This window comes from Symphodus melops (genome assembly GCF_947650265.1).
Source record: "Symphodus melops genome assembly, chromosome: 18".
Taxonomy (NCBI): Eukaryota; Metazoa; Chordata; class Actinopteri; order Labriformes; family Labridae; genus Symphodus; species Symphodus melops.
Genome location: NC_136708.1, coordinates 869084 through 895406, shown reverse-complemented (window position 1 = coordinate 895406; position 26323 = coordinate 869084). Strand labels below are relative to the sequence as shown.

At 43.2% G+C, this 26323-nt stretch overlaps 3 protein-coding genes and 2 long non-coding RNA genes across 5 annotated transcripts in view; all 5 read right to left on the bottom strand.

The window, feature by feature from the left end:
- The window catches only part of LOC306839459 (uncharacterized protein), a 5129-nt gene extending 2448 nt beyond the window's left edge, over nt 1-2681 (bottom strand). Inside the window, exons 1-3 of the mRNA XM_079368187.1 lie at nt 2654-2681; nt 1963-2172; nt 324-569 (exon numbers count right to left, since the gene is read on the bottom strand). Coding sequence (XP_079224313.1) covers nt 324-569; nt 1963-2038 — 322 coding nt within the window. The 5' untranslated portion in view covers nt 2039-2172; nt 2654-2681. The remainder of the gene's footprint in view (nt 1-323; nt 570-1962; nt 2173-2653) is intronic.
- A 698-nt stretch (nt 2682-3379) lies between these two features.
- LOC306839776 lies at nt 3380-3773 on the bottom strand. Its single transcript, XR_013781247.1, has 2 exons — nt 3586-3773; nt 3380-3552 (listed from the first exon to the last, which is right to left on the bottom strand). It is a non-coding gene; the product is annotated as an uncharacterized lncRNA (long non-coding RNA).
- A 65-nt stretch (nt 3774-3838) lies between these two features.
- Nucleotides 3839-4670, bottom strand: LOC306838922. The gene is made up of 4 exons (XR_013781135.1): nt 4497-4670; nt 4214-4282; nt 4063-4131; nt 3839-3913 (listed from the first exon to the last, which is right to left on the bottom strand). It is a non-coding gene; the product is annotated as an uncharacterized lncRNA (long non-coding RNA).
- Nucleotides 4671-5925: 1255 nt separating this feature from the next.
- LOC306838921 (uncharacterized protein) overlaps nt 5926-26323 on the bottom strand; it is a 29393-nt gene continuing 8995 nt past the window's right edge. The window contains exons 6-9 of the mRNA XM_079367342.1: nt 12987-13094; nt 7869-8108; nt 6753-6818; nt 5926-6547 (exon numbers count right to left, since the gene is read on the bottom strand). Coding sequence (XP_079223468.1) covers nt 6411-6547; nt 6753-6818; nt 7869-8108; nt 12987-13094 — 551 coding nt within the window. The 3' untranslated portion in view covers nt 5926-6410. The remainder of the gene's footprint in view (nt 6548-6752; nt 6819-7868; nt 8109-12986; nt 13095-26323) is intronic.
- Nucleotides 21557-22836, bottom strand: LOC306839873 (uncharacterized protein; the record flags this gene model as incomplete). The annotated part of the gene is made up of 4 exons (XM_079368817.1): nt 21557-21793; nt 22122-22205; nt 22330-22395; nt 22677-22836. The coding sequence occupies 4 exons, from the start codon at nt 22834-22836 to the stop codon at nt 21708-21710; spliced, it is 396 nt and encodes a 131-aa protein (XP_079224943.1). The 3' UTR covers nt 21557-21707.

The following is a 26323-nucleotide window of genomic DNA, read 5'->3' as shown; positions in this document are numbered from 1 at the left end:
CTGTTATTCAGGAGACGGTGATGACGTAAGGTGTTTTCACAATCACTCACAGACGGATCTGTTCCTCCTAGACAGCCTGCGGTTTCTTTCTGTGTGATAGCTTAAAATAAAAACCTCTTCTGCTTCTTTACGTTCATGTTTAAAACACTTTGAAAAATAGAGCAAAGTGCTGAACAATGCAGAACTGAAACAGTAAAATCAGATTTACAACAGTTATTAGAATACAGAGAAAACCACAAAGCCGAGCTCTCCTGTTCACGACTCAACAGCCAACTTACAAAAGAGGCATCCCATGATGCATCTCTTTAACACCTCCAGCCTACCTGTGAGCACCTGCAGCTCGGCCACCAGCCTCTCGTTGCAGCGGTACTCGCCTGCGTCCGACTCGTCCAGCTTCAGGAGGAGCAGGCTGCCGTCAGACAGCAGGAGGTACCGTTCAGGCTCATCGCTTCCTCTCCGGGTCACCGGAACATTCCTACCGTCACGAGTCCAGACTACATCAGAGCCCACGGCGCCGTCACACCGCAGACACACCTGGTGATCCTCCGTGACAGAATATCTGACCAATGCTGGAGGGGTAGAGCACAATCATCATATCATGTTGTGCCTTGATTCCATCGCTTCAGACTTAAATATCCTCCCACAGATTTATTATTGACACCTTTTAAACTTTATCATCTTTAAGGCAGGGTTGGTTATTATTGTAAAACTAGTATGATTTATAAAGTAGCGTTCCCTCTGTGCTCCCTCTAAAGCCACGCCCCCTCACTGCACCATCGCCCGTCGCTCTAGAAGGTGACCTCAGCTCATCTCTTCATCGTGTAGAAACTACATGGTCTCATTCAGCGGTCAGTAAACTCTCAGTATAAACTCATCATCAGTGACGAGCTAGAGCACGAGCAGGGAGACGGGGAGGCTGTGATTGGTCCATCAGAGAGCAGGGAGGCCTGTGATTGGTTCATCAGAGAGCAGGGAGACAGGGAGGCCTGTGATTGGTTCATCAGATTGGTACCTCGTGGCAGACATTGGTTGAAGTTTTTTTTTGATACAGATGATGGATTTACTTTGTTCCTTTTTCAGAGAACCTGAGTTACTGATTTCTGTCAGGACCTAAAGACAGTTTCAACCTGAATCTTAAAAGGTGGATCAGGAGAACAAACCAACCATGCCTTTAAATTTTAAACAGAACTTTCCTTTATCTAATATATTGTTATCAAATGTAAATATTGTCAGTATCATTATTTGTTTGTATTTTGTGCATCATTTAATTCATGTTTCCAGACTGCACTGACGAGTCCCTGTTTTAGACGCAGGCGTTGTCACTCACGTCCTGCTTCTGGTGAGTCTCTCGCTCACTTCCTGTTTTATCTGCTTCTCCTCTTTTATCTCGTGGAAACACGCCCGCTGACGTCCAGACTCAAAAATAACGCAGGAATTATTTAGTCAGTTATTTTCTGTTTATGTCTTTAACCTGCAGCCTGTATCTGACCTCTGACCTTTGCTGCATGTCTCCCTCCTCCCTCTCCTGTCTGTAGCTACATGAGCTAAAGATGTCAGGGCTGGATAACAAAACAATATTTAGACTATTTAACTCAACTTTTTACTCTCTTCTTGTTTTTTGTTCATAGATTTTTGTTTCAGCAAAATCTTTTTTCTTTTTGCAAAAACAGTACTAGGCTAGAAAATATCTTTTGTTTTGTTTTTTTGTTTGTTTTTTAAGTCCAAAACTTTTTTTGTGTTTGTCTAAATCCCAAATAGTTTTTGGTGCTTTTTGGTGTAAAACATATAAATCTACATTTTCTCTGCAGATTTTGAATTCTTAAATGATGAAAAAGTGGAAACACAAAGTTATGAGTTCTGCAAGCTGACGTGTAACACAGTGCAGGACTGATATACATACAGTGAGATAAATGTAAAGCAGGTGTGAAGTGTGAGTGAAATAAAGGTGGAGTCAAGCTGTACCTGTCGAGTTCTCCCTGCAGACCATCAGAACCGTGTGCAGGATCCAAACGTGGCACAAAGTCCTGAGACGGATCATCTTCAGACCTGTCAAGCTGCTTCAGGGACTGACAAACTTTTCCACATCCTCTCCCGACTCTTCTCCTCCTCCTCCTGCTTGCTCCTCCTGCAGGGAGCTGAACGTCATCGCTTCTGTTCAGTCACTACAGCCATCTTTATGAAAGGTCAGAAAGGTCAAAACATATTTAACAAAATGTGAAAATCAATTGGGGGACAGTTCAACCAGCTTCATCACCATCATCGTGTGCCTGTCGACAATTACTACTTTTACAATTTTATCCAGCTCCTTTTCTTATAGACGATTTCTACACATTTTTCTTTCCTGACTTTCTTTACAAACTTTTGTTTTCACTGCAATAATACGTTCAAACCACAGTCAGAGCTGTCAGATGGGGGGGAGGGGGGGCGTGCTGCGGTCTGTCAGCACCCTGATGGGCACACTTTAGACCGCCTTTGTTGGCTCAAAATAAAACAGCACAGAGGAAGTGTGGCTGTGGCTTTATCAAAATGACTGGCAGCTTAGATGAGTCAGGCTGGTCGAGCTATTTTAACCAACATAAACAGAACATGTAGAACCGAGTCTGAAACTAGGAGAGAAAACAGACATGTCATCTGAGTCGATCAACCCGGTCACCTTACACACATGAAGGTCTGCAGTGAGATACAGCAGAACAAACACAAGCTTCAATCTTTAAAAGGTTTCATAGGCAGCAGGTGATGAAAGGGTTAACACGCTCTGACACCTCGCACCGTGAACCACTGAACCACAGCTTGACAGTGACAATGAAGATGCTGTGAAGGAAGCTGTTGGACTTCATATATGTGTATGTTTTCACTGTTTGGATACTGTGAATATTTTTCACTATTAAAACAAGATGATAATTATTTGAGCCAATCCATATTCAATCTATGGCCTGTGAGATATATCGTCAATACAACATCAATATATGGACAGGAGACACTCAATTAACACAATAATGAAAGATTTCAAAACCATATTCATCGCATCATGAATGATTTCATGAGAAAACTACAATACAGATAAAACAGACAGAATACATTTTATATTTATCCAACTGTTTATTTAATAAAGATGTGACTCCTCTGAATGTTCAGCTCAGTTTATCTGCCTTCACACTGAAGCTACGTGAGGCCCACCTGAGTTCATACAAACCACAGACCGAGACAAAATGAGTTAGTGTGAAACATCACAGTGTGACGTGTCGAGCTGGTTAACCAAAGAGTGAAAAGAAGTCAGAAGTCTTCCTCCAGTCACGTAAGAGTCACAGTGTGACGACGGTGCGTGGTTACCAAGGTGACTGCATGTCCACGTCAAGTACAGGAAGAAAAACATGAACACTTATAGGACGTGAAGAAGAAACGTTTTTATTTACAAATCATCCAGGAAACACCTTCAGACGTCACATAGAACTTTCTAGCTAACGGAAATATTGGCTCTATAACACAGCTCGGAGAAACGTCACACGCCAAGAGAAGCGTTTCCACCTCCGTAGATAAATATACGGATGATTCCTCCTCGAGTCGAACACAAGGACATTTCTGAACAGATATATAAAACTGGACTGAAGCCATGGAGGGGTTAAAGTTATTCACACTCAGTTAAACTTCATAAACAAGTTCTTTTTATTATGTTTTATATAAAAAAATTACTTTACAACCAAAGTCGGCAAACAAATAGGAGGAAATACTCAGTTAGCACAAACTTTAACTAACAAACAAGTTTAAAACTTTTGTTCTAATTCTTGAAGAATCAGTTGGGTTTTTTCACAACTCAAGAATATTCCACTCAAACTGCAGACGTCTAGTCGTCTTTGTCGTTCTCGGATGTTTCAGCTTTCTTCAGTAAAAGAGCTTTCATTCGACCGTGTGAAATCTGTAAATGGAAAAGAAGTCTCGTCTTTTTGGCCGGTTCATTTATTGGAATTTAGAATTTAATGATTTCCTAATAAGTATTCTGATATTTTGTCTCTGTAATCCTGAAATCTAAATATAATGACCACATTTAAAGGAGCCAACAGTCACCTGTAAAACCTCCACCAGGTGGCGCGTCACTGATGCAGGAGTAAGGAGACTCATTTGTTTGAATTGTGTCTGCAAGAAAACAACAAAAAATATTCAGTATCATGCCGGGAACATTTGGTTTAAAATACATTCTTAGTGTCAAAGTGTTTACCAGCTGTCTTGGACATCAGAGGAAGCTCGGAGATGATGGAATACGTGGGATCAGTTTGGTTTAATCTGGCTTTAAAAAAAAACAACCAACAAGCATTATTACGTAGAACCAGCTGACAGGAACTTATACAGCTTCTTTTTACACCGCAGATGTTCAAACCAAAGCGAGAGTGGAACTGACTTGATGACCATAACTGCTGCTTATACAGATTTACACCATTCATGATTATCTGTGAAACAGGAAGTGTTTTCTTTCTCTATGAAATACAACATACTTTACTCACCATATGTTGGCGGAAACGATCCATCCTTTATTTCATCATAAACATGAACTTCGTCTTCACCTGCTAAGAAAAAGGTGGATATGATGTCAGACTTTAAATCAGACTTGAAGAATACAAAGGATTAAAGGACTGATGGAACTGTGATGTTCTGTTAGTCAACATGCTTTCTTGTGTTTTATGCTCACTTCCTGTTTTATTTTCCTATCTGCTGCTTGTGTATGATTTCTATCCTGACTTCCTGCCATAGTTCTGTTTCCCGCCTTTTGTTCCAACACACCTGTGTCTCATATCCAATCAATCTGACCTGTATATATACCCTGTGTTTCCACCAGCCCTCGTATTTACGAGTATACCTCGTGTTTCCTGCTTTCCAGCCGTGGTTACCTTGAGTTTGTTTTCCTGGTTTTGACTTTTGATTGGATTTTGTGGATTTGTGATTGTGGGATTTTTCTTCCCTTGCTGACTGACTGCCTTCTTGTTTCTGACCTACGAACGTGTCAAATCACTCTCCGTCAAGATTACCAACATTAGCCAATGAGAGTGAGCGGACTAGGAAGCGTCACCAATTGAACGTTGCATACTTTTTGCATCTCACAAACAGCATCAAGCACCAGTACCGTCTTCTCCGCCAGAACTTCATCCAGATTCTTTTCCTGTTTGTTTGTTTTTTTTGATCAGAGCCCAAACTTGTTCTTCTTCTGTCCTGTGTAATTATATTTATATATTTCTCATATTCTGCTTGATTTAAAGACGTGTCAACAAGTTAAGTCATTTACCTGGTTTTTTAACTCTTCTTTTTTTGCAGTAGACAGTGACTATAATGATGGCGATGACGACGAGGACCGGGATGAGGATGTAGCGCCAATTCTCTTTTATTAAGCTTAAAGTTGTCGTCTTTTCTTTTAATTTATGAGGAAAAAGAAAACATTGCATATTGTGATAAAAGGTATGATTGTACGTATCTGAAAACATTACCGAGCTTCAGTGTCGTCCCTGTAACAAACTTCCAACACCTAGCTTTAAGTGTTAGCCATTACAAACTACTCGTTCGATTACAGCGTAATCTAAAATATTTGTGAATATTTTTCTACTGCTGAATATGTCTAAACCTGTGTGGGTGTGTTTTGATGGTATCATTATTGTATTGCCTTGATCGGTACACTGAAGTAATCAAATGCTAAAAACAAGTAGAACACCAAGAAGCCCCATGCTAACGCTCCACTTAGCTAACGTGACTTCAGTGTGGCGTCTCTGGAGTTCCTGTGTCTGCTCACGAACATAAAAGAAACATTTACCATCAAACTGTCTCATTCTGTGTTTTTATTTAATTATTCTTCAAATGTGTGATGTGAAAAAGAGCTTTCTGAAATGCTGCTAACTTTGAGGAACATGTCTGAATAATCTCTTAATAAATATTATTAATGTTCTTTGTTGATGACGTGTAGAAAGTCAGCAAAGTTAAAATCAGGGTAAACTCACTCTCGTCTTTTTTGGGTTTCTTCGTGGACTCTTGTTTCCAGGTTGTTAATGGAACAGTTGACGTTTGTGTTGTTGGTGGTTTGGTGATTTCAGCCTTGTTACCTTCAGCGATTAAATAATTATAACACAGGATAAAAACTGTTGCTCTGAGGATCATGGGCTGATAGTGAGAAGTGAAATTAGCGATGGTCTTTTTTATTCGATGTGTCTTGATGTGTGGGTGTGTTTTGATGGTATCATTATCGTATTGCCTTGATCAGTACACCAAAGTAATCAATTGCTAAAAACAAGAACAACACCAAGAAGCCCCATGCTAACGCTCCACTTAGCTAACGTGACTTCAGTGTGGCGTCTCCGGAGTTCCTGTGTCTGCTCACGAACATAAAAAAAACATTTACCATCAATGTTCTTTGTTGATGACATGTAGAAAGTCAGCTAAATTAAAATCAGGGTAAACTCACTCTTCTTGTCTTTTTGGGGTTTCTTCGTGGACTCTTGTTTCCGGGTTGTTAATGGAACAGTTGACGCTGTTGTTTGTGTTGTTGGTGGTTTGGTGGTTTCAGCCTCGTTACCTTCAGTGTTGAAATAATTATAACACAGGAAACAGAAAAAAACTGTTGCTCTGAGGATCATGGGCTGATAGTGAGAAGTGAAATTAGCGATGGTCTTTTTTATTCGATCAGTCAAATAGCATGAAGTTTTCTCACGACTTGGACCGGCTGAATGAAGAGGACAGTTTAATAATAATACGTATCATTTCTGTTTCAGTGTCTGTACCTGAAGCTGAGGCTTCATCGGGGGAGGTCGGTGCAGCCGAGGACGTTACTGTTGTCGTCGTCTTTTCTGTGTGGAATTGATAAATGAAATGTATAAATATATATGTGTATGTAGACGTTATTTTTACAGCCAGCATGCACAGACACAAATAAAGACCAAAAGAACACAAAACAGCTGAGTGTCTCTTATCCTTCAGGGTTTCAGGTTTTTAAAAATAATATATTGAAATCTTTCTCTGTTTGAAACTAGCTACTGTCATTCATCAGTTATTTATAACGTTTCTCCCCATTCAGGGTCGCCGGGGGGGCTGGAGCCCCTCCCAGCTTTATGGGTGAGCAGCTGAAATGGGCTTCCTCTGTAGGGTGGCTGGGCGCACCCTTAGAGATAAGGTGAGGAGCTCGGAGTAGAGCAGAGCTCCTTCACATCGTTCGCTCATTCAAATCAGCTGATTAGATCGATGAAGCATAACGGTCGTGACGTCATAATAAACCAACCGCAGTGTAGTTAGCTTGTAGCATAACGTTAGCTTTTTACTTCTCTGGGCTGCATTAACTCTTCAAACTTCATATAAATGATGTTCATCTGTAAAGATTATCCAGCTGAACTAAACAGCATCAGAAACGTGAGTTTGACACAGATTATTTTCTGCAATGATTCCAAATCCAATGTAAAAATCCCATAGGTGAATTTTGTAGGAACCACTGTCGCCATTTTTTTCGGGTTGGCCTACAAAAATACCTCATTACTACACCAGTCTATTGAACACAGATCTAAGAACAATATCTGCTGATACATCGGTGTCAGATTTTATTTCATCCCTAACGTCGATATCTATATACCTATATTGGCCTCTAAAGTCATGTTTCAGTCGGGCCTTGTTTGTAATCCCAGTTGTGTGTTATATAAGAATACGATGTCTGATCAAGAGGAAGCTGATGTGGAGAAAAATAAAAGAACATAGGAGTGTGGGGTAGTCAAAAAGGATAAATCTGAGAGGTCTGAATCTGCTCATATCTCTAAATATCTGAGACAACAAGGTGAACAGGTAGATTACCTGAATCTAACTTTGTTCAATAACTTCTGTTAACTTGTGTCCTGATGATGTGTTCCTCTCACCTCTGTCAGACGGAGCGTCTCTGATCACGTTCACGTACGCAGCATGTTTTCCATTGCAGTAATAAAGTCCAGAGTCAGCAGGCTGAAGGTTGGAGATAATCAACATCTTGTCCAATGAAGAAACAACAAACCGACTTTGTGACATGTCTCCATCTTTTCTCCACCATGTTTGAATGTCTGAAACATCAGGACACTTCAGAGTGACGCTGGTCCCCTCTGAGGCCTCGTGAAGGACGGCTCCTGTGAAGAGGAAACAAACAGGTTTAATGTGAGCTGAGGTGAAAGTGTCTCACAGAATAAAGTCAGAGGATGCTGTTCTAAACTCTCCCATAATAAAGACTCATCAAGGTGAGAAAGTTCCTTTAAATCTCTGAAGTGTGTCGGTCCATGTTAAACTAAAATACTAACTCTTTTTATTGAAGTTCGATGTTACCTGATGGGATCACCGTCAGATCCACAGCTGCTTCATCGTTACACAAGTATCTTCCAGCGTCGGTGTGATAAACTTTCTGAATGACCAGTGACATATCTGCTAATGTAGAGTAACGTTTATATGGGTCTGAAATGTGTTTTATCTCCTCGTCACCGTCAACTGTCAATAAGTCAGTTTTGATTCCATCCTTCTCTCTGCTCCACGTCACTTTACCCTTCACAGGATGAGGACAAGGCAGGATGATCTGAGTCTTCTGCTCCACTATTTTATGGATTATTGCTGAAACAGAAAACACAACATTAGATACAAAAATCTGCTGTCTGGATATCAGTTTCAGAATCACATGTGACTTCCTCTTCATCAACATGAACATTAACAGGTTTCCAGGTCCAGACTTCACATGCAGAGGAGGATCAGCTTTAACATGCTGCATGATGTTTAAACATGCTTCATTAAGAGAGGAGCCAATGGGAGCGCCCAGAAGCTTCCGTCCTCGACACAGCGGCCGTGAGTTAGCGATTAGCGGCTAGCATGCAACGTCCTCCCTTTGCTGCACGTCACCCTCTCTCTCTCCTCCTCTTCATTTCCTGTCTCTTATCTATTGTCCTATCCAATAAGAGAAACAAAAGTCCCTGAAAACTTGAGCAAATAACAACAACATTTAAGCCCCATTATTCTAAACAACCTCTGAATGACCTCTAAATGATGCACAAAGTAGAAAATCCACTCAGTGTGTAGAAACTTGGGTTGGGGCACGGCGGGTCGTCGGTTCAAGTCTTGGTGTGGACCAAATCTAGAAATCTGTCTGGTAGTTGGAGGGGTGCCAGTTCACTTCCTGAGCACAGCTGAGGTGCCCTAGAGCAAGGCACTGAACGCCCACCAGCTCAGGAGCAGCATGTTCGTCTGCACAGCGTGAGATGTGAAATCTCCCCTCGCAGGATTATTAAGGAGATCTTCAAACTACTCAAGTAATAAACACACTAATCCTGTATAAATACAGATATCTAATACCCAGGCCTATGAGAATAACACTTTAGAACATATTCCACATTTATGTAAATATTACCGTGTACCTACGTTAACACTAAATCTATCCAGGCTGTGTTTGGACTTCCTGAAGTATCCTGTCTCACGCTAACATCAGAGGTTAAATCCTTGTTAAAGTTTGAGTCACAGGTCAGATTTATTTCAACGCAGGAAAATTAATAATCTCAACACACGGTTCAAAGTGAGGGTGAGAAACACGGCAGTCTTACCTGCAGTGATGTTAGAGCTCAGGAGGAAGACAAACAGCCAGCAGCTGAAGATCAGCTTCATCTTCACACTGTCACTCAGCGAGCACACAGAACAGGAACTTGACCGTCTGCGTGTCAACGTGTGTGTGTGTTCCTCTCACCAGACACCCACACTGAGAGTCTGTTTCACTCTGTGGTTATTTAGCGCTGATGTTTCCTCTTCTCTGAATGTTTAATGATTCACTCCTCTTAGAGAAGCTGCCTCAGGTACAGACTCTCACTCTTTCTGAGTGATGTGAAGTCAAATCATTCAGTGACTGAAGCTGCAGACACTCAGATGGATGTGAGCAGGTCATGAAAAATGAAAAACTAAAGCATTCATAAAGTGGATTTATTTATAATGCACATTATTCCACATTGATGAATGAATATGTGATTAAAGAACATCAAACAGACGAGAATGAACAGACAGCTTCTTCTGCTTTTTGTGGCCTCTTCCACCTGCAAGCTGCGTCTGAGACCCTTGAGCACCACCTACAGGATCTAATGTGTCAGTTCAGGGACCTTTTATGTAAAACTTGTGCTGAAACCTCCACCACAGAAGTGCAGAACAAACTGCAGTTCCTCAAGTGTCCACTTGGGACTGAATCCAAAAACAGGGATTCCCATTAAATGTTCTAAAGTTCACAGCAGAAACAAACAAGTTCACAGCCTGACACAGAAACACGCTGGATCTCAAGAGCTCATTTCTTTATTGGAGAAAACTGGACAGATGCTGATTTTTTATTTATTCTTGTTATTTATTCATTTGCTTATTTAGAGGTGTGGCTGCATTGATCAACAGTTTAATGTGGTTTTGTCGTTTCCCTGGAGGTTTAAGCCCCGCCCTCAGCTCCGCCTATTTGCCTATTTTCCAAATTATTGTAAAGAGAAGTAGAGTCAACCTTTCCAATATGGCGACCGCCGTTCTCTAGCTTGAGTGGGGGTGGGTGACGTCATGCTACAGTCTGTGGTGACGCTTGACTGAAAGTGTTTCACAAACAGCCTTTGTGTTTTCACTTTTATAACCGTTACACAATAAACAAAGACGATAGACCGAGAAAGACGTCTTGACAGGAAGTCATTGATTGCTAACTGCTAGCGACACATGTTGAATAATTTCCCCAGAGACTGTAATGAGGCTTTAATGTGAATTCAAGCTGCTTTTTAGGTTGTTCAAAGAAAATTACAGATATTAAAGGTCCCATATTGTGTAAAATCCAAAGGAAAAAAGGGGAAACCATTTTCCCCTCATGACATCACAAAGGGCAGTAGCCCCTCCCCCAGGTGGGTGACACTCCCACAGCTAGGTGTTTGTTCTGCCCTCTGAGTCTGCCTTCTCACCGTAAACAATAGGACATGGAGCCAGAAAGCAGCGAGTACACCCGAGCCCTTCCAGAGAGGGGGCGTGGTCAGACACAGCTCATTTACATATTTAAAGCTACAGACACAGAAACAGCCTGTTCTGAGCAGGGCTGAAATAGAGGGGTTTATAGACATGATCAAATACAGGATCAGAGTGGATTTACAACAACACACTTCACACACATGATGAAGAGGAGCGAGGACACTGATTTCACCTGAAGAAGAGGAGGTCATGTGACCTTTAAAGTTCAGAGAGTGACATAAGAGACCCTTTTTATCTATCTAGTAAAGACATAAATTCATTTCTAAATGAACACTTGGGGTCAAATAATTGATTTCTTAAAGAAACGTGTGATTAGCAGTTTCAGGTCAGAACAAACTGAATATATTATTCGCTGCACACAGAACTGATAAATGACTGTAAGCTTTTTCATGACGGCCCTAAAAAGAAGTAAAATAATAGCTGTAGATCCAGCAGTAAATCTTTGGAGTCCGTAGAAGAAGAAACATTTGCTCTGAGCCGTGACACTCTGGTTTCAGCGTGACGGAGGATCAGACTTCATTTCCTCTTTCTTTCACGTGTCGTCTCTCAATCTGTCGAGCTGCAAGAGACCGAAAACAAAGAAGATGATGAAGGACGTTTTTATTCAACATCATTTACGACCTCACATCGATGCTGATTCATTTACACAACGTCTCACTTTGTTTCTCCTCAGTGTCAGTGAGTGATGAAAAGTTGGCCTATAGTCAAACCTTCTAAACAGTGCCACCTTGTGGCCGCTCAGAGAACACTTTTTTCATATTCGATAAAAAATGTTTGACATATTGATCAGAATAAAGCAAACAGATGAACCAAGACAGACTCTGAGTCTCGTCACTCTCAGATATTTGAATTCACCCTTTTGTATGTAAATATGAAGAAATAAAGACGTCTCTGAATGGATGAATGAACTCGACCTCTCAAAGACTGAGTTCATCCCAGCAAGGATTTTCTCCTGGACCTCTCCACCCTCTCTTTATAGCCAACTTCTACGCTGTAGGTTACACAATAGTTGACATAGCCTCAATGAATGCACCTGATTAGAGAAACATGCGGCTGGTCCGGGTGGTGCCAGGATCCAGGACCCCTTTGCACCGAGTTCTTGTCCTTTCAGTCAACCTAACGCCTGATGGAGAGCAGGAGGCGGGTTTTAAGCCTCTTGACAAACCATCAGGTCGGCTTCCCGTGTAACTATGGATAACACGTATCCTTCATAAAATCAAAACGGGAGAATAAATCTTTTGATTGGCTGCTGAGCACAGTTTGTCTAAACTGGGATTAATCCAGAATACAATCACATTGAGAACACATCTCATTCATCTGATCCAGCCGCACGTTGCACCGTTTATGAAACCCTGCGTCCGCTCAGTTTGACTTACTTAACGAAGACTGATGAGGAGATTTAATCGGACAGAAGTGCTGAACGTTTTCAGAGTAACACAAACTTTGTTCACCTTTTCTCCAGGTCGTCACGGTGATGCTGATCATGACCACTAAATACAGGATAACAACGCCCAGACGAACCCTCGGAGCAACAGCTACAAGACAAAAAACATCTGTAACCAGACGCTGGTCTATCTCATGTTCCAGTCATCAACACATGAGAAGTTCACATCTGTAAAGTTATTATAGTCACACTGCAGGAGTCTGTGGTGTCTGTACCTGAAGCTGAGGCTCCATCGACGGAGGTCGGTGCAGCCGAGGACGTTACTGCTGTTGTCGTCGTCTTTTCTGTGTGGAGTTAATCATTAAAATAAATAAACACAAACAGCTTTTCTGAAGTGTGTCGGTCCGTGTTCAACTAAAATACAAACTCTGTGCAGAGAAATCGATTCATGTAGAAACGTGTTTATTGAAGTTCGATGTTACCTGATGAGATCACCGTCTTGAAACTGAACCTCGACTCTTTAAAGTCATGTAAGAATTCTTCAATAAAACTTCATCAACATTTCTGATGAATCTTTAAATGTAGAAAGTCAGCAAAGTTAGAATCAGGGTAAACTCACTCTTGTCTTTTTTGGGTTTCTTCTTGGACTTTTGTTTCCGGGTTGTTAATGGAACAGTTGACGCTGTTGTTTGTGTTGTTGGTGGTTTGGTGGTTTCAGCCTCGTTACCTTCAGTGATGAAATAATTATTACACAGGAAACAGAAAAGAACTGTTGCTCTGAGGATCATAAAGTTTTCTCACGACTTGGACCGGCTGACTGAAAAGGACAGTTTAATAATAATACGTATCGTTTCTGTTTCAGTGTCTGTACCTGAAGCTGAGGCTTCATCCTTTCTGTGTGGAATTAATAAATTCATTAAACATCTATGTAAAAACACTGATTCATTATGTTATCAGGGGCCACTGGAGCCGGTTAGCATATCGTAGCTTAGCACTGTCATCGAATCCTGAAAGTTGTTCTTCGTGTTTGACTAAAAGTTTGATGTGGAAACTTTCTTTGTGTTTAGGTCTAAATATGTGGAGCACACACATAGGCACCATATCATCTCACCTGTGCGCCGACGTGAGTAGCCGCACATTCAGTAGCTCCGTCCCTGTCGTACCCGTCTGATATGTTATTCGTTTCTTGTGGCTCTGTGTCAACTTCTACTTTTATAGTTTTTATAGTACTATACTATATAGTTTTTATAGTACACCTTCAGTGTATAACTTTATGTATCCTATGGATACTTTTTCGTGCCTTCGTGGAAATAGCAGCGGAAAACTTTCTTATTCAAGGGAAACGCTGCTCTCGCTCCGGTCAGCGGGACAAGCCGGCATCGTTCACCCGATACCTGAGGAGCTGAGGCGGCGGTATAGAGGCTGTAGAGCTGGGGCCCTGGTAAGAGCTAAGCTAGCGGCTAAGCGATGGAGGTACAAGCCCTCGGTTCCGGTGATAGTAATGGGGAACGTAAACTGTCTAACCAACAAGACAGACGAGCTGGCTGCTCTTGTGAGGAACAACCGGACATTTAGAGAGTGCAGTTTAATGTGCCTCACAGAAACCTGGCTGACTCAAAACACCCCGGACGCTAACGTGGCTCTACCGGGCTTCACTACAGTGAGAGCGGACAGAGACATGAAATGCAGCGGCAAACGGAAAGGAGGAGGACTTGCGCTGTTTATTAACAACAGATGGTGCCACCATGGACATATTACGGTGAAGGAGGCAACGTGCAGCAGAGACATCGAGCTGCTGGCGGTGGGTCTCCGTCCTTACTACATGCCGAGGGAATTTTCTCACGCGATCGTGGTCTGTGTTTACATTCCACCCCGTGCACACGCCGAAACTGCGTGTGACGTCATCCACGCGACCACCTCAAGATTACAAACGCTGCACCCGGATGCTTTCATCGCCATCTCAGGGGACTTTAACCATGTTACATTGAACTCCACACTACCGGACTTTCACCAGTTTGTAAGCTGTCCCACCAGGAAGAACAGGACAATAGACCTCCTGTATGCAAATGTGAAGGACGCCTACACTGCCACCCCCCTACCACCTCTGGGGAAGTCCGATCACAACCTGGTCCTACTAAAGCCACAGTACAAAACTATGATCCAGAGACAACCGATAACTACTCGCACCTTCAGAAAGTGGTCTCCCGAGGCAGAGGAGGCGCTCAGAGACTGTTTTGAGACCACTGACTGGAGTGCCCTACAAGAGACCCATGGTGATGACATTGAGGGGGTCACACACTGCACAACTGACTACATGAACTTCTGTATGGACGTTGTGGTTCCCACTAAAACTGTGCGCTGCTTCCCGAATAACAAGCCCTGGATTACCAGCGATGTCAAGGAGATCCTTAACAGGAAGAAAAGGGCATTCAAGGAGGGAGACCAAGCAGAGCTGAAGCGTGTGCAGGGGGAACTCAAGGCCAGACTCCGAGAGGCAAAGGAGGAGTACAGAAGGAAGGTAGAACAGAAGCTGCAGCAGAACAACATGAGAGAGGTCTGGGAGGGCATGAAGACCATCACAGGCTGCAAAAAGAAAAACAACAACGCAGAAGACGGGGACCCTGAGAGAGCAAACCAGCTCAACTTGTTTTTTAACAGGTTCGACAACCCCGTCGCTGCAGCCAGTGCCTGTCCCCCCAGCACCCCTCTACACACCCCCTCCCCCCCCCCAATACCTCCACCAGAACAGATACAACCTCCAGTGACCATCCATCCCCCCTCCCCCCCACCATCACCAGAGACCAGGTGAGCAAGGAGCTGAAGAGACTCCGCCCCAGGAAGGCAGCAGGCCCAGACAAGGTGTGTCCCAGGATGCTAAAGGCCTGCTCTGCTGAGCTGGGGGAGCCACTTCAGCACATCTTCAACATGAGCCTGCGGCTCGGGAAGGTTCCTGTGCTCTGGAAGACCTCGTGCCTCACCCCTGTCCCCAAGAAGAAGAACCCCAGAGAGCCAGGCGACTTCAGACCAATCGCTCTGACATCCCACGTTATGAAGACCTTCGAACGGCTGCTGCTCCAACACCTCAGACCCCAGGTACAACACGCACAGGATCCCCTGCAGTTTGCATACCAGGCAAAGGTGGGCGTGGATGATGCCATCCACTATCTGCTACACAGGGCATACTCTCATCTGGACAAAGGGAGCAGCGTGATGAGAATCATGTTCTTTGATTTCTCAAGCGCTTTCGACACCATCTATCCCCCCCTACTGAGAGACAAGCTGACCGAGATGAGGGTGGACTCGCACCTGGTGAGGTGGATCACGGACTACCTCACAGAGAGACCACAGTACGTCAGACTGAAGGACTGCACATCTGACACTGTGGTCAGCAGCACCGGTGCACCACAGGGGACTGTGCTCTCCCCCGTCCTGTTCACCCTGTACACCTCTGACCTCCAGTATAACTCTGAGCTCTGCCACATGCAGAAATACTCGGACGACACTGCGATAGTTGCTTGTGTCACGGATGGACAGGAGGAGGAGTACAGGAGCCTGATCGAGGACTTTGTGACGTGGTGCAGTGACAACCATCTGCAGCTAAACACCTCCAAGACCAAGGAGATGGTGGTGGACTTCCGAAGGAACAAACCACATCTAGAACCTGTTTCCATCGGCGGGGTCGACGTGGAGGTGGTCAGGACCTACGGGTATCTGGGGCTGCAGCTGGATGACAAGCTGGACTGGTCGCCTAACATGGACACTACCTGCAGGAAGGGACAGAGCCGTCTGTACTTCCTGAGAAGGCTGGGGTCCTTCAACATCTGCAAAAAGCTGCTGCAGATGTTCTACCAGTCTGTGGTGTCCAGCGTCCTCTTCTACGCAGTGGTGTGCTGGGGAGGAAGCTGCAAGAAGAGGGACGCAGCACGCCTGGACAGACTGGTAGAGCTGGACTCACTGGTGACAGTGGCAGAGAGGAGGTCTCTGGACAAAATGCTCTCCATCATGGACAACACACACCACCCTCTGCACAGCACCTTCACCGGGCAGAGGAGCATGTTCAGCGACAGACTGCTGTCACAGTCGTGCTCCACGGACAGACTCAAGAACTCTTTTGTCCCCCTGGCCATCAGATTGTACAACACTTCACTGTCACGGCAGGGAAGAAGCGCACGGTGAACCCTGGACTCTTTTTTCACTTTTTTCTCACTCCTCATCTGCACTGCTGACCTCAGAGTCAGCCCCCAGTTGGACACTTTAATGCATATTGATAGTCACCTTACTGAGCACAGGTCACTTTAAAGATAATCACCCTAATCATGTCTGGTTTCATCCTACTGTTGTGTTATGCTACATCTGTAATGGTTGACATGATCACCCTAATTAGGTCAAGTTTCATTCTATTGTCTTTGACACTTAATGCTAATCTACTCCTCAATAGTTGGGTACTTAACGATAATCACCCTAATCACTCCTGGTTTCACCTTATTGTCTAGGACACGTAATGCTAATCACTGCTCCTTTAAGTTGGTGAGCCAATTTACATTCCTGCATTGACTGTTTAACGACTGTACTCACACCTCTGGCACTACCTCAAACACCTCTGTACATGCACATGTAACTAGTTTCTAGAAGGTCAGCACTTTGTTTCTAAGGCTCCTTAACTGTTTACAGGTCTCTTTTAACCAACACATGTTTTTCTCTCCTCACAGGTTATACATTATGCTATATAAGTTTTAAGTCTAATTGCTAATGCTAACTGCACCTGTTTAACTTGTAATTATATTTACTCTTAGTCACATAGGGGCTGCTAAATCTTGTTTGGGGGATTTTGTATACAGAGGGGAGGGGGGACAGCGGGTGTGTATTGTAACTAATGTCTTGTGTCCTGCCTGTCTGTATACTGCTACTGGATGCCTTGAATTTCCCTCGGGATCAATAAAGTATCTATCTATCTATCTATCTATCTATCTATCTATCTGAACATATCTAACAGCATCACAGGAGGAATGTGTCAACACGTCCACCATTATTCTACTTCATAGGAAGAGAGTGTGGGGAAGTCAAAAAGGATAAATATGAGAGGTCTGAATCTGCTCATATCTCTAAATATCTGAGACAACAAGGTGAACAGGTAGATTACCTGAATCTAACTTTGTTCAATAACTTCTGTTAACTTGTGTCCTGATGATGTGTTCCTCTCACCTCTGTCAGACGGAGCGTCTCTGATCACGTTCACGTACGCAGCAGGATTTTCACCGCAGTAATAAAGTCCAGAGTCAGCAGGCTGAAGGTTGGAGATATTCAACGTCTCGTCCAATGAGGAAACAACAAACCGACTTTGTGACATGTCTGCATCTTTTTTCCACCATGATTGAATGTCTGAAACATCAGGACACTTCAGAGTGACGCTGGTCCCCTCTGAGGCCTCGTGAAGGACGGCTCCTGTGAAGAGGAAACAAACGGGTTTAATGTGAGCTGAGGTGAAAGTGTCTCACAGAATAAAGTCAGAGGATACTGTTCTAAACTCTCCCATAATAAAGACTCATCAAGGTGAGAAAGTTCCTTTAAATCTCTGAAGTGTGTCGGTCCATGTTAAACTAAAATACTAACTCTTTTTATTGAAGTTCGATGTTACCTGATGGGATCACCGTCAGATCCACAGCTGCTTCATCGTTACACAAGAATCTTCCAGCGTCGGCGTGATAAACTTTCTGAATGATCAGTGACTTATCTGCTAATATAGAGTAATATTTATATGGGTCTGAAATGTGTTTTATCTCCTGGTCACCGTCAACTGTCATTAAGTCAGTTTTGATTCCATCCTTCTCTCTGCTCCACGTCACTTTATCCACAGGATGAGGACAAGGCAGGATGATCTGAGTCTTCTGCTCCACTATTTTATGGATTATTGCTGAAACAGAAAACACAACATTAGATACAAATATCTGCTGTCTGGATATCAGTTTCAGAATCACATGTGACTTCCTCTTCATCAACATGAACACTAACAGGTTTCCAGGTCCAGACTTCACATCAGCTTTAACATGCTGCATGATGTTTAAACATGCTTCATTAAGAGAGGAGCCAATGGGAGCGCCCAGAAGCTTCAGTCCTCGACACAGCGGCCGTGAGTTAGCGATTAGTGGCTAGCATGCGACGTCCTCCCTTTGCTGCACGTCACCCTCTCTCTCTCTCTCCTCCTCCTCATTTCCTGTCTCTGATCTATTGTCCTATCCAATAAGAGAAACAAAAGTCTCTGAAAACTTGAGCAAATAACAACAACATTTAAGCCTCATTATTCTAATCGACCTCTGAATGACCTCTAAATGATGCACAAAGTAGAAAAACCACTCAGTGTGTAGAAACTTGGGTTGGGGAACGGCGGGTTGTCGGTTCAAGTCTTGGTGTGGACCAAATCTAGAAATCTGTCTGGTAGTTGGAGGGTTGCCAGTTCACTTCCTGAGCACAGCTGAGGTGCCCTAGAGCAAGGCACTGAACCCCCACCAGCTCAGGAGCAGCGTGTTCGTCTGCACAGCGTGAGATGTAAAATCTCCCCTCGCAGGATTATTAAGGAGATCTTCAAACTACTCAAGTAATAAACACACTAATCCTGTATAAATACAGATATCTAATACCCAGGCCTATGAGAATAACACTTTAGAACATATTCCACATTTATGTAAATATTACCGTGTACGTACGTTAACACTAAATCTATCCAGGCTGTGTTTGGACTTCCTGAAGTATCCTGTCTCACGCTAACATCAGAGGTTAAATCCTTGTTAAAGTTTGAGTCACAGGTCAGATTTATTTCAACGCAGGAAAATTAATAATCTCAACACACGGTTCAAAGTGAGGGTGAGAAACACGGCAGTCTTACCTGCAGTGATGTTAGAGCTCAGGAGGAAGACAAACAGCCAGCAGCTGAAGATCAGCTTCATCTTCACACTGTCACTCAGCGAGCACACAGAACAGGAACTTGACCGTCTGCGTGTCAACGTGTGTGTGTGTTCCTCTCACCAGACACCCACACTGAGAGTCTGTTTCACTCTGTGGTTATTTAGCGCTGATGTTTCCTCTTCTCTGAATGTTTAATGATTCACTCCTCTTAGAGAAGCTGCCTCAGGTACAGACTCTCACTCTTTCTGAGTGATGTGAAGTCAAATCATTCAGTGCCTGAAGCTGCAGACACTCAGATGGATGTGAGCAGGTCATGAAAAATGAAAAACTAAAGCATTCATAAAGTGGATTTATTTATAATGCACATTATTCCACATTGATGAATGAATATGTGATTAAAGAACATCAAACAGACGAGAATGAACAGACAGCTTCTTCTGCTTTTTGTGGCCTCTTCCACCTGCAAGCTGCGTCTGAGACCCTTGAGCACCACCTACAGGATCTAATGTGTCAGTTCAGGGACCTTTTATGTAAAACTTGTGCTGAAGCCTCCACCACAGAAGTGCAGAACAAACTGCAGTTCCTCAAGTGTCCACTTGAGACTGAATCCAAAAACAGGGATTCCCATTAAATGTTCTAAAGTTCACAGCAGAAACAAACAAGTTCACAGCCTGACACAGAAACACGCTGGATCTCAAGAGCTCATTTCTTTATTGGAGAAAACTGGACAGATGCTGATTTTTCATTTATTCTAGTTATTTATTCATTTGCTTATTTAGAGGTGTGGCTGCATTGATCAACAGTTTAATGTGGTTTTGTAGTTTACCTGGAGGTTTAAGCCCCGCCCTCAGCTCCGACTATTTGCCTGTTTTCCAAATTATTGTAAAGAGAAGTAGTCAACTTTTCCAATATGGCGACCGCCGTTCTCTAGCTTGAGTGGGGGTGGGTGACGTCATGCTACAGTCTGTGGTGACACTTGACTGAAAGTGTTTCACAAACAGCCTTTGTGTTTTCACTTTTATAACCGTTACACAATAAACAAAGACGATCCACCGAGAAAGACGTCTTGACAGGAAGTCATTGATTGCTAACTGCTAGCGACACATGTTGAATTATTTCCTCAGAGACTGTAATGAGGCTTTAATGTGAATTCAAGCTGCTTTTTAGGTTGTTCAAAGAAAATTACAGATATTAAAGGTCCCATATTCTGTAAAATCCAAAGGAAAAAAGGGAAACCATTTTCCCCTCATGACATCACAAAGGGCAGTAGCCCCTCCCCCAGGTGGGTGACCCTCCCACAGCTAGGTGTTTGTTCTGCCCTCTGAGTCTGCCTTCTCACCGTAGACAATAGGACATGGAGCCAGAAAGCAGCAAGTACACCCGAGCCCTTCCAGAGAGGGGGCGTGGCCAGACACAGTTCATTTACATATTTAAAGCTACAGACACAGAAACAGCCTGTTCTGAGCAGGGCTGAAATAGAGGGGTTTATAGACATGATCAAACACAGGATCAGAGTGGATTTACAACAACACACTTCACACACATGATGAAGAGGAGCGAGGACACTGATTTCACCTGAAGAAGAGGAGATCATGTGACCTTTAAAGTTCATAGAGTGACATAAGAGACCTTTTTTATCTATCTAGTAAAGACATAAATTCATTTCTAAATGAACACTTGGGGTCAAATAATATATTTCTTAAAGAAACTTGTGATAAGCAGTTTCAGGTCAGAACAAACTGAATATATTATTCGCTGCACACAGAACTGATTAATGACTATAAGCTTTTTCATGACGGCCCTAAAAAGAAGTAAAATAATAGCTGTAGATCCAGCAGTAAATCTTTGGAGTCCGTAGAAGAAGAAACATTTGCTCTGAGCCGTGACACTCTTGTTTCAGCGTGACGGAGGATCAGACTTCATTTCCTCTTTCTTTCACGTGTCGTCTCTCAATCTGTCGAGCTGCAAGAGACCGAAAACAAAGAAGATGATGGAGGACGTTTTTATTCAACATCATTTACGACCTCACATCGATGCTGATTCATTTACACAAGGTCTCACTTTGTTTCTCCTCAGTGTCAGTGAGTGATGAAAAGTTGGCCTATAGTCAAACCTTCTAAACAGTGCCACCTTGTGGCCGCTCAGAGAACACTTTTTTCATATTCGATAAAAAATGTTTGACATATTGATCAGAATAAAGCAAACAGATGAACCAAGACAGACTCTGAGCCTCTTCACTCTCAGATATTTTAATTCACCCTTTTGTATGTAAATATGAAGAAATAAAGACGTCTCTGAATGGATGAATGAACTCGACCTCTCAAAGACTGAGCTCATCCCAGCAAGGATTTTCTCCTGGACCTCTCCACCCTCTCTTTATAGCCAACTTCTACGCTGTAGGTTACACAATAGTTGACCTAGCCTCAATGAATGCACCTGATTAGAGAAACGTGCGGCTGGTCCGGGTGGTGCCAGGATCCAGGACCCCTTTGCATCGAGTTCTTGTCCTTTCAGTCAACCTAACGCCTGATGGAGAGCAGGAGGCGGGTTTTAAGCCTCTTGACAAACCATCAGGTCTGCTTCACGTGTAACTATGGATAACACGTATCCTTCATAAAATCAAAACGGGAGAATAAATCTTTTGATTGGCTGCTGAGCACAGTTTGTCTAAACTGGGATTAATCCAGAATACAATCACATTGAGAACACATCTCATTCATCTGATCCAGCCGCACGTTGCACCGTTTATGAAACCCTGCGTCCGCTCAGTTTGAGCTACTTAACGAAGACTGATGAGGAGATTTAATCGGACAGAAGTGCTGAACGTTTTCAGAGTAACACAAACTTTGTTCACCTTTTCTCCAGGTCGTCACGGTGATGCTGATCATGACCACTAAATACAGGATAACGATGCCCAGACGAACCCTCGGAGCAACAGCTACAAGACAAAAAACATCTGTAACCAGACGCTGGTCTATCTCATGTTCCAGTCATCCACACATGAGAAGTTCACATCTGTAAAGTTATTTTAGTCACACTGCAGGAGTCTGTGGTGTCTGTACCTGAAGCTGAGGCTCCATCGACGGAGGTCGGTGCAGCCGAGGACGTTACTGCTGTTGTCTTCTTTTCTGTGTGGAGTTAATCATTAAAATAAATAAACACAAACAGCTTTTACATCTCTGAAGTGTGTCGGTCCGTGTTCAACTAAAATACAAACTCTGTGCAGAGAAATTGATTCATGTAGAAACGTGTTTATTGAAGTTCGATGTTACCTGATGAGATCACCGTCTTGAAACTGAACCTCGACTCTTTAAAGTCATGTAAGAATTCTTCAATGAAACTTCATCAACATTTCTAATGAATTTTTAAATGTAGAAAGTCAGCAAAGTTAGAATCAGGGTAAACTCACTCTTGTGTTTTTTGGGTTTCTTCTTGGACTTTTGTTTCCGGGTTGTTAATGGAACAGTTGACGCTGTTGTTGGTGGTTTGGTGGTTTCAGCCTCGTGACCTTCAGTGTTAAAATAATTATAACACAGGAAACAGAAAAGAACTGTTGCTCTGAGGATCATAAAGTTTGCTTTACTACTTCATAGAAAGAGAGTGTGGGGAAGTCAAAAAGGATAAATCTGAGAGGTCTGAATCTGCTCATATCTCTAAATATCTGAGACAAGAAGGTGAACAGGTAGATTACCTGAATCTAACTTTGTTCAATAACTTCTGTTAACTTGTGTCCTGATGATGTGTTCCTCTCACCTCTGTCAGACGGAGCGTCTCTGATCACGTTCACGTACGCAGCAGGTTTTTCACCGCAGTAATAAAGTCCAGAGTCAGCAGGCTGAAGGTTGGAGATAATCAACGTCTCGTCCAATGAGGAAACAACAAACCGACTTTGTGGCATGTCTCCATCTTTTCTCCACCATGTTTGAATGTCTGAAGCATCAGGACACTTCAGAGTGACGCTGGTCCCCTCTGAGGCCTCGTGAAGGACGGCTCCTGTGAAGAGGAAACAAACAGGTTTAATGTGAGCTGAGGTGAAAGTGTCTCACAGAATAAAGTCAGAGGATGCTGTTCTAAACTCTCCCATAATAAAGACTCATCAAGGTGAGAAAGTTCCTTTAAATCTCTGAAGTGTGTCGGTCCATGTTAAACTAAAATACTAACTCATTTTATTGAAGTTCGATGTTACCTGATGGGATCACCGTCAGATCCACAGCTGCTTCATCGTTACACAAGTATCTTCCAGTGTTGGATGTATTAACTTTCTGAATGAACAGTGACTTATCTGCTAATGTAGAGTAACGTTTATGTGGGTCTGAAATGTGTTTTGTATCCTCGTCATCGTCAGCTGTCAATAAGTCAGTTTTGATTCCATCCTTCTCTCTGCTCCACGTCACTTTATGGACAGGATGAGGACAAGGCAGATGGATGTGAGTCTTCAGCTCCACTATTTTATGGATTATTGCTGAAACAGAAAACACAATTTAAATTTCAATATAAATATAAATATTACATTTATTTCCTTCTTTATTAAACTTCTTACCGTCAGCGATGTTGCAGCTCAAAACAAAGACCGACAAGCAGCTGAAGATTTTCATCATCATCCTCATCTTCACTCAGACTCAAATGTTCATGTCTCACACGAACTCAGATCTACAGCCTGAAAACAGGAAGTCTATATTTTTATCACCTCTGGGCCTCATTGCATCCTTTACCCACGTGTGTGTGTGTGTGTGTGTGTGAGAGTGAGGTCATCACCCACAACGACCTCTTTTTTTCCTCCATAGAGTCTGACATTGTGTCCTAACAACAGCAGACTGTCAGATATTGAGTTGCATCGTGCACGATCAGACGCTCGCCATCCACACTTCATCCAAAAAAACATCAATCAATCAATCAATCAATCTTTATTTGTATAGCGTCAATTCATAACAGGCGTTATCTCGAGACACTTTACAAAGCGCGCCTGGACAGACTGGTGAGGAGGGCCGGCTCTGTGGTGGGTACAGAGCTGGACTCACTGGTGACAGTGGTAGAGAGGAGGACTCTGGACAAAATGCTCTCCATCATGGACAACACACACCACCCTCTGCACAGCACCTTCACCGGGCAGAGGAGCATGTTCAGTGACAGACTGCTGTCACAGTCGTGCTCCACGGACAGACTCAAGAACTCTTTTGTCCCCCTATAGGCCATAAGACTGTACAACACTTCACTGTCACGGCAGGGAAGAAGCACACGGTGAACCCTGGACTCATTTTTCACTTTTTGTCTCACTCCTCATCTGCACTGCTGACCTCAGAGTCAGCCCCCTGCTGGACACTTTAATGCATATTGATAGTCACCTTACTGAGCACTGGTCACTTTAATGATAATCACCCTAATCATGTCTGGTTTCATCCTACTGTTGTGTTATGCTACATCTGTAATGGTTGACATGATCACCCTAATTAGGTCAAGTTTCACTGTATTGTCTTTGACACTTAATGCTAATCTGCTCCTCAATAGTTGGGTACTTTAATGACAATCACCCTAATCACTCCTGGTTTCACCTTTTTGTTTTGGACACTTAATGCTAATCACTGCTCCTTTATGTTGCTGAGCACTTTAATGGCCCAGGCTGCATCCCTGCATTGACTGTTTAATGACTGTACTCACACCTCTGGCACTACCTCCAACACCTCTGTACATGCACATGTAACTAGTTTCTAGAAGGTCAGCCCTTGTTTTCTAAGGCTCTCTAACTGTTTACTGGTCTCTTTTAACCAGCACACATGTTTCTCTCTCCTCACAGGTTATGTACATTATGCTATATAAGTCTTAAGTCTAATGCTAATGCCAACTGCACAGGTTTAACCTTTACTCTTAGTCACATAGGGGCTGCTAAATCTTGTTTGGGGGATTATTGTATACAGAGGGGAGGGGGGACAGTGGGTGTGTATTGTAACCGATGTCTTGTGTCCTGCCTGTCTGTATACTGCTACTGGATGGCCTGAATTTCCCTCGGGATCAATAAAGTATCTATCTATCTATCTATCTATCTATCTATCTATCTATCTATCTATCTATCTATCTATCTATCTATCTATCTATCTATCTATCTATCTATCTATCTATCTATCTATCTATCTATCTATCTATCTATCTATCTATCTGTCAAAAGCAGGTAAAGGATCTTACTGTTTGTCTGTTAACATTAACAAAACTTTTAACAGGCAGGAAACTTCAGCAGACCCGGATCATGACGGAACAGCCATCTGCTAAACTGTGCTGGGCTTGAAATGGGATGGGTGGGGGGGGGGTTGTTTGGGCAGGCCATCCTCATCAACAGTCCCGAGGAACCTAAGAGAGCTCAGGAGCTCCCAGAGAGAGGAGAAAACATGAACCTCTCTGCTCTGTGAACTTCAGTTACTCCCTTTAAACATTAAACCATCTGGTGCTTTTGTTTTAAAGGTGGGTAAACTGGAGTGTGACGCTTTGTATTGACAAGATATCAACCCGAATTTCCCTCAGAGATTAATAGTGTCGTCCCCCGTGTGTCCCTGCAGGGGATGCTGGAGTCCCCCATGTGTCCCTGCAGGGGGCGCTGGAGTCCCATGGATGGCGGTCTCCATGCTGGAAATGCTGTCTCAGGCTAACTCTGAGTCAAGCTAATGACAGGCCGAGAGCTGAGGCGGGTTTTAAGCCTCCTGACAAACCGTTACACGGCGCCCACCTGTCAATCAGCTCAGCTACACGCCTTATTGTGAATAACTCTGATCCTTCATCCAATCAAAACTGATGAGTCATCAAAACATTCCCCCCGTACAGTGTGTGTGGATGGAGACATGAGCTAATCACACCTATTTGTTTTTTTGAAGCAGGCTGTAAACATGTTCATGTCTGCTGTAAAAACGTTAGTTACGTACTGTAACTCCAGATTCTATGAGTCTAGGCGCAGCCCTCTAAGGCTATCGCTATTGGGTTTATCCCTCGCGCGCATGCGCAGCACTGAAAGAGTTGTAGTCCACGCCCACCCACGAGGTGGGCCCCCTCCCACAGTCAACCTGCCGGTATATA